The sequence below is a fragment of the Thalia democratica genome, chromosome 7, assembly GCF_965202585.1.
Source record: "Thalia democratica chromosome 7, ktThaDemo2.hap1.1, whole genome shotgun sequence".
In the NCBI taxonomy this organism is placed as follows: domain Eukaryota; kingdom Metazoa; phylum Chordata; class Thaliacea; order Salpida; family Salpidae; genus Thalia; species Thalia democratica.
Window position 1 is genome coordinate 29807370 of NC_139171.1, and position 12444 is coordinate 29819813.

Below are 12444 nucleotides of genomic sequence, written 5' to 3' on the forward strand. Positions count from 1 at the left end.
AGTTTTACCTGAACTTTTAGCACTTGAGCAAGAAATCCCTCAAGTAGCATTGCTAAGAATTTAGGTTAAACTTGTATGAATCATATATTTTAAAAGCAACAATAAACTTGAAAAAAATATATCACGACATCACAAAACATAACTATACAAGTCTGTAAAAATTATAAAATACTAAAAAAAATGTTTTATTTTTGCATGAAAGGTATTTTATTTAAAAAACAAAAATCGTGCAAAATTGGAATTTTTCTGAAAAGTTTATTCAGGCTTATAGTATACAAAAATTTTTTTTTTTAAATTTTATAGCATCATTAAACTCATTTTCATAAATATGTTTAAGAAAAAAAATTTGAAAAAAAAAATATTTTTATAAGAAAAGGTTGTATAAATAATAAACTAGAAAAAACACAAAAATTTTATAGGGGCCCTAAAAAGTCAAACCCCAATTCAATTGATTTTTTTTAATTTAAAGAAAAAGGACCGTTCTTTAAAAAAAATGATTATCCTTTAAGATAAGGACATAATTTGGTCATAAGTTTGGACATTTTTATAAAGTGCCTAAAAAACGCTCTCAAGCTAAGTTCAAGCTCATCAATTTATGACATTGTAAACTTTTTGTAATTTATACCAGAGATGCTAAATCGCAGAGCACAAAATCCCCGCAGTAGAATAAAAAATAAAAAGCATGGCAATAGAATTAAAATTTCTTATGAAAGCAAAAGCTGTATTTTACAAGTTGAGAACATAAAAGTTTCATATATTCAATTACACCAACATATTTAAAAGCATATTGTTTTTATAAGTATGAATGCCTTAAATGTAAGTTTATGTTTTTTATTTCATAAGGTTAATTTTATTCACTTTATTGTTAATTTAATCATAACTACCTATTAACCTTGTAGTAGTAGGTAATGTTTGGTTAGAAAAATTAAAGAAAAGTATCTTCCACTTATTTAAATGGTTAATAAACTAAAAACATTGTAGCTTTAAAACTAATCGATGTTAAATTAATTTATTATTTGATTTTTTTTTTCCAAAAATTAGATGCAATAGACAAATTATTTTTTCTTATATCCTACTTTTATCAAATTATTTGAATTTTTAAACTTAAAAATAAAGTTTGATTATTATAATTTTTTAAGATTCATTATAAATTATTTTATTAAGACATAGATTTCACTTAAAAGTAATTTGAATATAATTTATTATTTTTGTTTACAAACTTGAAACTACTATTTGCTTAGATTAAATCTATTTAAAATTTTTAATGTGACAAATTTATTGAGTCTTTTTTTATTATAATTAGGTAGTTTATCTAAAAAAAATATTATACTTGAAAGTTTTAGTGTACAACTCAAGGTTTTTAAAACTAGTTTTGTAAATTAAGGCAGAGTTGAAACAAGGTCAGGAAAAGTCAAAAAACTCAGTAAAAGCAGAAAAAAAAGATAAATAACAAGAATAGTAAGGTTTTTTTTTTAAACAGTCAGGAAGTTTGACTAAATATTAAAAAATATCAGATTTTGTCAGTTTAAATTCACTGAATTCCTTATATTCAAAAACAAGTCTTTGAATGGTAAAAAATTAATTTAAATTCTTCAAAGTGTGATTAAAATTGAAAAAATTTCCAAGAATTTTACAAAATTACTTAATGCCTTCATCTGGTAAAATTAAATGAATATCCTTTATAAAACTGCAAAATGTTTCTATTAAAATTTTTTTAAACTATCCTACTAGAACAAACAGTTTTTGTAAGCAGTTTGATAATCTGTAGCATTTTTTAGTAAAACAATGATAATACACATAAGTTTGTTTATCTAGCATATGTTAGAATTGAATTGTTTTTTGTTTAAGTAAATAAATAATTTCATTCTAATTAAACACTAGGTTTAGTGTTTTGGGTAATAAGTTTATGTTTATAATTTACCTCATTATAATTTTTTCAAAATTGTTTAAATTTTTAAATTAAATTATAAAAGAGGTGAACTTCATGGTTAAGTTTAATTATTTATAGTTTATTGTAGAATAGTTGTTTTTTAATATTTTTTACATAAATAAGGGTAAAATATTTACTACTAATTTTATAAATATTGATAAACTGAAATATAAAATTGAAGGCTTTATTAATTCCAAGTGTTTGAATATGTATTATATTATTTGTTTAAATTGATAATTTGATTTAGAAAAGTCAGGAAAATTGTTTAAAGAGTGGATAATAACTATAGGGTTGCTATTTTACCTAGAAATTAAAAATTCTGTACTTTGACAATTAAGGCAATTAAAACCTTAGCAAAGCTGAAATTAGATATAATTTAAAAAAAACCTACATTTTTTAACAATAAACCTAAAAAACCTGAAATTCTTAACAAGTTTACATAGTTCGGTAATAAAATTTAACTTGATTCAAAAATATTTCATATAAATAAGTTTTTTTTTATCAACAAAAAAAACTTTTTTTCATAAAACGCATTTCAATAAACTTAAGTATTTTTCAATGGCTTATGCTATCAGGGTTGCCACTTTACCTGGAAATCTGTTTTTACCTGGAAACCTGATACTTAACAACTAAGGCAAAAAAAACCTGGAATTTGAGAAATTTTTAACCAAAGACTTAGAAAAACATTCAGTTTTTAACAATTTCAGCATGTTAAGTAGTACAATTTTAACTTGACACAAAAAAACTATCATATAAATAAGTTTTCAATTAAAATTTTTTAGTTATAATACACATTTTAATTAACTTTATAGTACATATACAATGTTTTTTTATTATTTAACACAGTTTTTTATATTAGACATAACTTTAAACTGAAAATAAACCAAAATACATGTAATTTTAAAAGCCTTGTAGAGATTTGAAAAACCAGGAAAAATTTATAAACATGAGTGGCAACCTTGTACTATTCCAAACAGTTTATTACAATAAATTTAACTTTAAACTAAAGCTAGACTCTAAAATGTGTATTTTTGAAGATTTTTTGAAATCATGTAAAAAATTTAAATAAAAATCAGGTGGCTATTCTCAGGGTTGCCACATAGTCAGGAAAATTCAGGAAATCAGGAAAAACTAAGAAAAATGACAAAAGTCATGGAAAATTCAGGTCAAAATGGGGGGTTTTTGAAAAAATTCAGGAAAAATTCAGGAAAAAAATTTATAAAAACCTCAGATATTGTCAGTTCAAGTTTATTTATTTCCTTTTATTTCAAAGCCTTCGATTAGTGAAAAATTAATTAAAAATTCTTTAAAGTCAGACTAAAATTGCAAAATGTTCCTTAAATTTTACAAAATTACTTAATTTTCAATGCCTTTTTTAGTAAAATTATAGTAAAAAGTCAGAAAAATCTTGAAAAAAGTCAGGAAAACTTTAGTAAAATGTCAGGAAAAAGTCAGGAAAAGTCAGGAAAAATTTCTCAGCTTGACTTGTGGCAACCATGCTATTCTGTAGTAGTTAAGGTAAGTCTCTAATGGTTTTTTTTTTCTTGGATTTACAAATAGTTATTAAGTTACACACTAAACACATTACTTTAGCAGTTACATTTTCGTAGGTAACAACCGTTGAAATTATTTTAGATGAAATTCCAGACCAAGAAGATTTACCAACTTTAGATTTTCCACCACCTAAAAAGATGAGGTACCAGAAATCTTGGGAATCTGTTTATGAGTTAAAAGGTTTTTTTATCTCTAACAATTTGTAGTATTTAAGAATACACATTTGAGTATTTCAATTTTAAATTCAACAACAATTTTTTTTTAATACTGAGCTTTTTTATTAAATATTATAAAGGAAAGTTCTCATGTTTTTATTGAATTAAATTAATTTTTCCATTGTAATTTTTGAAAAAAAAATAATTTTTAAATAGTTTTTAAAGTATTTTTTGTAATTTTATTTCAATAATACACAAAAAATTTTATCATCTAAAGTCAAAAATTCCAATTCACTTTTTACCTAAAAATTAACATTTTGTTTTAATAATTTAATAATTAACAATACTTTAGCATGACATTTTTTTTTACTTTAGTACTAACCTTTGACTACTTTATTTAAATAAATATACTTAAAATACATTTTATAATAACAACACACAAATTAAACTGTTAATTTTATTATAAAACTAAAACCAAAATTTGTTAGTATAAAACAAAGTTCGCTTCATAGACAAAAATTGAATTTCTAATTTTATTATTTAAGTAAAATGGTTCATAAAGGCCATAAGACGGTGAGATGGGCAAATTATTTATTTACAACAATTTTTTGGTTTTAAACCTTACAAATTATCATGATTTTTTTTTTAATTTTTGTCATAAAATACATTTATTTGAATATTAAAAACATTTTTCTGACAAATGGTTTGTGGTAATATCAAGAATTCTTTATAAATTTTTTTAGTATATTGCTTTCAATTACAAAAAGAAAATTTTTATTTACTATTTTATAAATGCTAAGAAGATTAGCTTTGACTGATTTAATTACTAGACAGATCTACTTAGTTTTTTTATTTCAAAAAAGAATTATTTCACTGCATTGATTAAATTTATATATAAATTTTTGATAAAAGTTGTGATATAAATAACAATTTTATTATAAGCAAATTTATTATCCCATTTGTAAGCTTAGATTTATAAGATAGATTTAACTAAAGCTTTTATTAATTGAGAATAAATAAATTAAAAAAAAATTGTTATTTATTGATCTTGTAGTGAAACAAAACTTTAAAAAGCACGTTTTAAAAGTAAATACATACTTAATTAGCTCAAGTTGAACTGTGATGCTTACATCAGGCTAGCCACTTTACCTGGAAGCCTATAATTTGTCAAATTAACCCAAAAAAAAAAACCAGGAATGTTTGTATTTTTGAAAAAAAATCGGAAAAACTTCAAATTAAAAAAAAACCTGGAAATTTTAACATTTTAAGCATTGTCAGTAGTTAAATTTTCGATTTGACACAAAAATTTATAATATAAATAATATTTTTTTTCTTCATCTAAAAATTTTTTATCTACCAACACATTTATTGTAAGTTTAAAGTATCTTTTTAATGTTGTCATACTGTTTAACACAGTATCTTACTTTGAACCTAATTTTCGACCAAATAAAGATTAAAATTGTGAACTTTTAAAATTCTGTAAGAATTTTGGAATACTTTGAAAAAAATTTGAAAATACAAGGCAACACTATTACATCTATTAAACTGTTTAGTTTATTGTGAAACGTTTTTGTTAAATCATTGAAATCTCAATTGTTCACTTATTAATAAAATAAATATTAGATACACAACTTATTTATAAGCAAATATAAATAGTGTTTAATGTTTTATTAGTTATATCTGTTATGTCAACTATGTGTAATGCTGTTTTACTTATTAGATTGGATTGCTCCAACAAATTGTGAAACTAAAGCTTTTTGCAAGTGGTGCAATGTAGAACTACAAGCAAAAAAGAGCAACTTAAAAGTTCATTCTTATTCTGACCGACATAAACGCGCATCTCCAGTCACAAATAACCACAACTCAATAAATCAGTTTAGGATGGAAAAATCTTTTAAACAGCAATTCAACAATTTCCTTAAAGAAAACGTACGCCAGACAGAAGTCCGGTTAGCATTGCAACAAGCTCTTCACGGGAACTTGCTAGCAGGCGAACACCAGATAGATGTCATGAAGACACTTGGGACAGCTCACGAATCAGCAACGCTTAAAAGGAGGAAAGCAAAAATGATTCTGTGCAATACTCTCGCACCAATTTGCAGAAGACTAATCATAACTGATTTTATGGTGAAGCATTGTTATTTCTATCTGGATGAGAGTACAGATACTGCTGGACAAAGTTTTCTAGGTAAGAAAATAACTTTTAAGCTTTGTTAATTTAATTAAGTTTAAATTTGTTATTTATTTACATACATTCTGTTGAATATAAAAATATTTTAATACTAAAAGCTTATTAAATTTAAATTTCAAACATGAAATAAGCTTTAAACACATTGTTCTTTGTTTTATTTTTTTAATATAGATTAATTCTTGTAACACGTTAGCTGTAAAAGAAAATATTTTGTTATGCAATGAGTTGGACATTTTTAGATTACTCAGATGTAAGTAGGTTTAATGACAGTTAAAGGAAAAAGTTTTTATTTTACAGAATTTAATAGGTTAATAAATTAAAATTTACATAAAATTAAAGTTAGAATTACTATGATTTTTTTTAATATTTATACAGTAAACTCGTTCTAGTAAACTAAGTCAGTTTCATTTCTAACATATATTTGATTTTTGTGTTGACTTTTATTTAATAGTTTAAGAAATATGTCAAAATATTGTTGATTTTATTTTTCTAATAAGGAGAATGATTTAATTATTATAATATTTATTAAACAGCAAAAATTTTAATTAATAAAGAAAATAATGAATAAATTAGCAATTTGTTGCTTTAACGAGCAGGGTTGCCACTTTACCTAGAAACCAGGAAAAACATGGAGTTAAAATTTTAGGCATAAAAATACCTGGAATTTTGTACATAAATCTTTAAAAGACGTTGAAAAACCTGATATTTTCAATAATTTTTACTTGTATAGTAATAAAATTTGGATTTGAATAGAAAATTATACCCTATTTTTCAAAGTTTTTTGTCATCATCAATTTTTTTTTATTAATGAACCATTTATAAAGCAGCTTTAGTGTACCTTTTCCATGTTTTTATACTCTTTAATACAGTTTTAACATTAAACTTAACTATTAACTTTAAACAGACCTTAATATGTGTAATTTTAAAAACTTGGAAGAAATTTAGAAAACCTGGAAAAAATTTTAAAAATACCGAGTGGTTAACCGGAAGCAGTTTATGTTCAAATAATTATAACAGTTTTCCTTTTATATACAGCGGTTGTAATTACAATTAAAGCTATACTTTCTTAAACTTTTGTTCTACTACCTTCAGTTGTTTAACTAGAACAAAGTGGTAGTCCTCTAATTTTACAGATTTTATGTACTTAAAAGTTCGACTATATTTGGTATTTTTTAACTTTCTTAGATATCTATTTAAAAAAGCATGAGTAGTAGTTACCAACAGATAATTTTAAAACATTTATATTTTTTTTTATTCCAAAGTATACAGATTATAAGTTCTTTTCATTCAAAATTTTACAGTTATTAAACTTATAACAAAAAAAATTAGAAAGCTTTATGTTTGAATCACAGGTGTTAGTATTTGTTATCTAAGCAAAATAAAGAAAACTTCAGTATCTACATTTTTACACCTCGAAGACCTTGGAAGAGACAAATCAGCGTTATCTATTGCTAACGCATTCAAAAGAGTCTTAAAGATGTATAATGTTCAGTTAAAAATTGTAGTTTCAATATGTAAGTATATATGAACTGTTACTGTTTTTTTCATTTTTGTATTCTAGTTATGTATTTATTAAATATGTACTACTAACGTGTTTTTAATTTTAAATTTAGATATTAATAATAAGTTAATTTTTGTTTATTTCAGCTATTCTCTGTGTATTCTTGCTAACTTTTATAAACTAGTTTTAATATCTTACAATGATCTATCTTTATTAATAGACTTAATTTGATTTTATTCAATTGTTTAAGAAAAGTATAAATTTAAGCACAAACTGGTCTTATAATTTAAGAAAAATATTTTTTTTTTTTTAACTTAGTAAATATATTTTTAGGTACAGACGGAGCTGCTTCCATGACAGGAGTTAAGAATGGAGTAGGACAAATTCTGAAAAAAGATAATCCCAGGCTTATAACAATATCCTGTACAAATCATGCTTTGCAAAATGCATGTTTAAATGCAACCAAAGCTACAATACCTAATGAAGTAAGTATTAAAACTATTTTATATAAATTATTAATTAAATTGTTGAATGAGAATTTTAGTAAGCTGCATTTATTCAAGTTACAAAGTTGTTTTTTTATATTTGTTTATGATATTTTATTATATTTTAAATGTTGTATTAAAAAAAACCATTGTTGTTGAATAAAAGTGTGTATACTTTTAAATTAAATAAGGTTGAGGAGCTTATTAAGAAAACGTTCAACTACTTCAAGTTATCTAACACAAGAAGAAGTGACTTTGAAAATTTAGGTGTGTGTATGACGGGTGAAATTCCGTTAAAATTTAAAGCCTTAAGCAAAACTAGATGGATATCACACTTTCCATGCATTGAAAGAATTTTATTGAATTGGGAAGTACTCAAAGCTTTTTTTAATGAAGTAGGTATTAAACTATTACTATAAACTTCAAGACGCTTTAATAATTAGAAAAATTATTAGTATAAAACTTAAAACAATCCTGTTTTAAATTATTTAGCATTTTTACAATTCTATTTTTACAAATATCTATAAATTTAAAATTCAATCTGCCCTGAAACTTAGTAATCATATGTTTACTAAGGTAACATTTTATTAAATCAAATATATAATCAGAAGATATATAATAAATGTTTAAAAGCACAAATTAATTAACATAGATTTAATAAGAATATATATCTTTTTAAACAAAACTTTCTTTGTTAATGAGCCTTGTTTTTATAAGTATTAGTGTTTATTAACTATAATGATGTTTGTTATCGAAATTTTTATTCTTACCTATAACATTTGTTTGTATATTAGCCAGAAAGAAGAAGAAACGATTTACATGCTGAAAGTATTCGAAAAATGCTAAATAGCAATAGATTAAATTTTGTTTTTAAATTTATGGGCAAAATTTTAGAGAAAGTTAGTTTCTAAGACCTATTATCTGCTTAATAATGAATTAACACCCTAAGCACTATAACATAACTAATTTCAATCATTCTAATTTGATTTTAAATGTTTATTTTTAATTACTTATTTTGAAGTCATGCCAAGTTTAGCTGTAAGTATTAAATGTAAAGCAAGACTAAATTTTTACAGTGTAATAACTAATTATTTTTATTCATCAGGTAAATTCTGTTAATATTCTTCTACAAAAAAGTAAAGTAGAACCTTTTAAGTTTGGATTAGCAATAACAAAACTTATACAGCATCTAAAAGACCTCATTTACCAACCAAATTCAAGTAAGCTTAATTTAGATCACAAGGCAACTAAGAATAATTTTTAATTTTAGGCTATTAATAATAAAGTTTCGTTTGATTTTATATCTACAACATTTTGGCGTAAATAAACATTATTTTTTAATTAGTAACGCAAACAAACGTACAATAACGTTCTTATAACAAAACATTACTAACATTTTGTTAAAGGTTTAGTAGATTCAAATTTAGATTGGATTTTATACAGAGTAAACGATATAAGTAATTATTATCAATATTTTATTTTTTTATTAAATTAATTGTTAAATTATTATTTTACTATATAAATTAAGTTGTAGTTACTAAAATTTACATTTTTTTTGTAGCTAACCTTTTGGAAGAACCTATCTTTCATGTAGAAGTAAACGAAGTTTATGCAAATTTATCCATTAGTAAGAAGGCAGAGGTTAAACTAATTAAAATTCACGTTGTTTAGTCAATTGGGTTTATTAACAACTAAACTTAATTGATTTTTTTTAAATAGGATTTGTTTAATGAGAATAATTTCTGAAATTGTTTTTACTTTACTTGAAAAAATTTTAAGTCAAAATACAAGTTATTATAATAACTGTGTTTTTTTTTTACATAATCGTTTTTTTTTTTCAGTAAATTCTCATACTTTACTTAAGTAATTTACTTAATGTTGTGTATTACACGTGAAAAAATTTCTGTTAATGACACGCTACGGTTCTAATCTGTAACTAATTTTCCTATAATTCCAACATTTTTATAATTAATTGTTTTAATACAGGTAAAAAATATTTTTCAAAGTTTTGTTGTAGTGTTTATAATTGAATTGGAAAAAAGAATGCTGCAAAATCTTGAATTTATGGCTCAGTATGAAGTTGTAAACGATGTTAGTTGGTATTAAATATATCTTCAAAAAATAAAATAACTTATTTAAATATCATTAAAACTTATAATTTTTTAAAGGCCTTAAATAGACGGATGCCGGATATTGAGAAGTTTTTAGAACATCCAAAAATTAAAAATTTGTTTGAAGGAAACCACAGAGATACTATCTCACTTCAATACAATAGTTTGCATGGACGTCATCAAACAAGTATCGGTTAGCTAAAGGAAAATAACAATAGTAACCTACTACTTAAATATAAATTAAAATTTTCATTGTTAATGTTAAACAAGTTTTGTAATTTAGTAAACATTGTAAATCTACCGAAAACTAAGTTCTGATAAAATAAAAACATGATTTATTATTGTAAGAGTACACTTACAATTGATTATGTACATAAAAAGTTATCAGTTTATTCTTAACAGATAAATCAACAAACGTTAACTTTTGGAGCAGTGTTCGCGTTGAATACCAAGAACTTAAGGAGTTAATGATGAAACTACAAACGATACCTTTTAGTAACGCGCAAATCGAGCGAGACTTTTCCTTGATGAATATCTCGAAAAACAATAGACAATCTAATATGGGCCATATTTTGTTAAACTCCTTAATGATTATTAGGTAAGTAAAAATTTAATGTATTTGGATTTATGTTTTTTTATTTTAACCTATTTATTTCATAGAAATGAAATTTTAATGTGTAATTTAAACTGTAAAGTTTTTAATCATTATTTAGATTATTTAATTTTAGTTAAAGTTGGGTATGCAACTCGATGACCGAGAGGTCTTTTTGTGTACCCGGATCCTTGAAACAAGAAATTTTTGAATTTTGTTTTGTTATTATTCAACAAACCTTATCATTTTGATTTTTACTTTTAAAAAACATATTTTATTATAGGAGACATAAAGGCCCTATTAATAACTTGTTTTTTTAATGTAATCCAATTAAATTAATATTTTGTATTACAACGATTTGTTTTATATAATTTTTTTTCTTTTATTTTAAATATAAGGGAAGAATAAATGCATAATAAGAATTGAAACATTTTTTTGCTAAATTTATCGGTATATTATCAGTAAAATTCAATAATATATATCACTAGTAAAAGTTACTAGAACTTTTTTAACAAATTTTAGTTTAGGTAGTTTTTTAAATTTTTTATTCTAATTAAAACTATTTTTACAAGGTTAAAAAGCTTGGCGTTTGCTTATTATTTAAATATTATATAGGTTGTTGTCTTTTTAGATAAAGTAAAGTATAGTGTTAATCTGTTTGTTGAATATTTTTATCATAAATATAATATTGGTAAAGTACAAAATTATAACTCAACGTATGGTTTATAAATTACTCTTTTTCATTCAAAGGTTCAATTCAAACATTAGTAATAAAAAATTCCTACAATTACTTTTTACATTCTTAAGCCAATTATTACCCAAAATTATAATAAATTCTATTTTTCTCAGATCAACCTGCAAAAGAATGGAGTTATGCTGTGACAAATTTCCACTTTCAGATACATTGATAGAAGAAGTTGGTAAGTCTAGTTTGTACAAACCAAGAAGCCAAGATGTCAATGAAATCTTGACAAACGAAGAGTACAGCAAATTTAAACCTTCAAATTTGACAATGTTTGCAGCAAACAATGTAATATAAAATTTCAACAAAATTTTTGCGTGTTAAAAAGCAGTTAATTTAAAAAAAAAAAATGCTTTTCATTTAAAGTCAATTCACTATTTTAAAAACACTTTTACTTGAGTGACTGTTAAAGCATTCTACTGTTTAAATTTGTTGTGACTGTATTTTATTCAAAAATTTCAAATTTGTTTATTTACAAAGTTTTGTACATTAATTGCTAAAATTTCTTAGACTATTTGTACTTTTTTACATATTTTGTAGTAACAATAATAAGTTCAATAATAATCCAACCGTTAATCGCGCTAATTTTTTATCATATGAGTATTATGCTAAATTTCTTTTGCCTAACAAACTTTAAAATTTCTCATTTTCTTAGTTTTTATTAAGTATTTTTTAATACTTAAAATTGTTATTTTAAATTTCCGTATTAACTTTTGTATTTTCTAAAATTTTTATATAAAATTTTAGGTTTTTAAACAAAACATTTTTACTTCAATTCAGCTTTTTTTTTAAACAATTTTCTTTATTTACCAATATAGATTTTTTTTTAATTGCCATAACTGCTAGTTATTGCAATACAAATTAGTTTAAGTCATAGTGCTGTAAACTGCCCTTATGTTATGCACTTGTTCTTTTATTAATAAACATATAAAATTAATCCAAGCTCTTTATATATATATCAAAAAAGTATGTAGAGTATATAGCTTGTATTAGTATAATATTTTGTAGTGTCGAAGGTTTGTATAATTTTTTTAATTACAATATATCCTAGTTTTTATTTTTTCACAAACTTTGAAACTTGAATTAAATGAATAAACCTAGAAGTACATAAGCAACTTACAAAAATAAATTACTTTTTAGTTAACTATACTTACAAATTAAACATTGAAAATGGTTTAAAACT

The 12444-nt window shown here is 23.1% G+C and overlaps 1 protein-coding gene across 6 annotated transcripts; it reads left to right on the top strand.

Moving 5' to 3' along the window:
• The first annotated feature begins 399 nt into the window (after nucleotides 1-399).
• LOC145840179 (uncharacterized) lies at nucleotides 400-12182 on the top strand. Of its 6 annotated transcripts, none has more exons than XM_082947345.1 (12): nucleotides 400-816; nucleotides 3541-3664; nucleotides 5360-5827; nucleotides 7665-7816; nucleotides 8008-8211; nucleotides 8611-8715; nucleotides 8922-9036; nucleotides 9378-9457; nucleotides 9803-9907; nucleotides 9985-10120; nucleotides 10330-10525; nucleotides 11369-12182. In XM_082947345.1, the coding sequence occupies exons 1-12, from the start codon at nucleotides 802-804 to the stop codon at nucleotides 11556-11558; spliced, it is 1890 nt and encodes a 629-aa protein (XP_082803471.1). In that variant the 5' UTR covers nucleotides 400-801; the 3' UTR covers nucleotides 11559-12182. The 6 variants fall into 6 exon arrangements, with proteins under 6 accessions (XP_082803471.1, XP_082803473.1, XP_082803469.1 ...); XM_082947347.1 differs by having other exon boundaries at nucleotides 3566-3664; XM_082947343.1 differs by lacking the exon at nucleotides 400-816 and adding an exon at nucleotides 2042-3448.
• Nucleotides 12183-12444: the final 262 nt, after the last annotated feature.

Excerpts from the sequence above, each read along its gene's own strand:
- LOC145840179 (XM_082947343.1), top strand. The coding sequence starts at position 3,368 with ATGTCAGGAAAAAGTCAGGAAAAGTCAGGAAAAATTTCTCAGCTTGAC. Across the intron at positions 3,665-5,359 it reads ATCTGTTTATGAGTTAAAAG|ATTGGATTGCTCCAACAAAT; the intron begins GTTTTTTTATCT and ends TTTACTTATTAG. Across the intron at positions 8,716-8,921 it reads TGGGCAAAATTTTAGAGAAA|GTAAATTCTGTTAATATTCT; the intron begins GTTAGTTTCTAA and ends TTTATTCATCAG.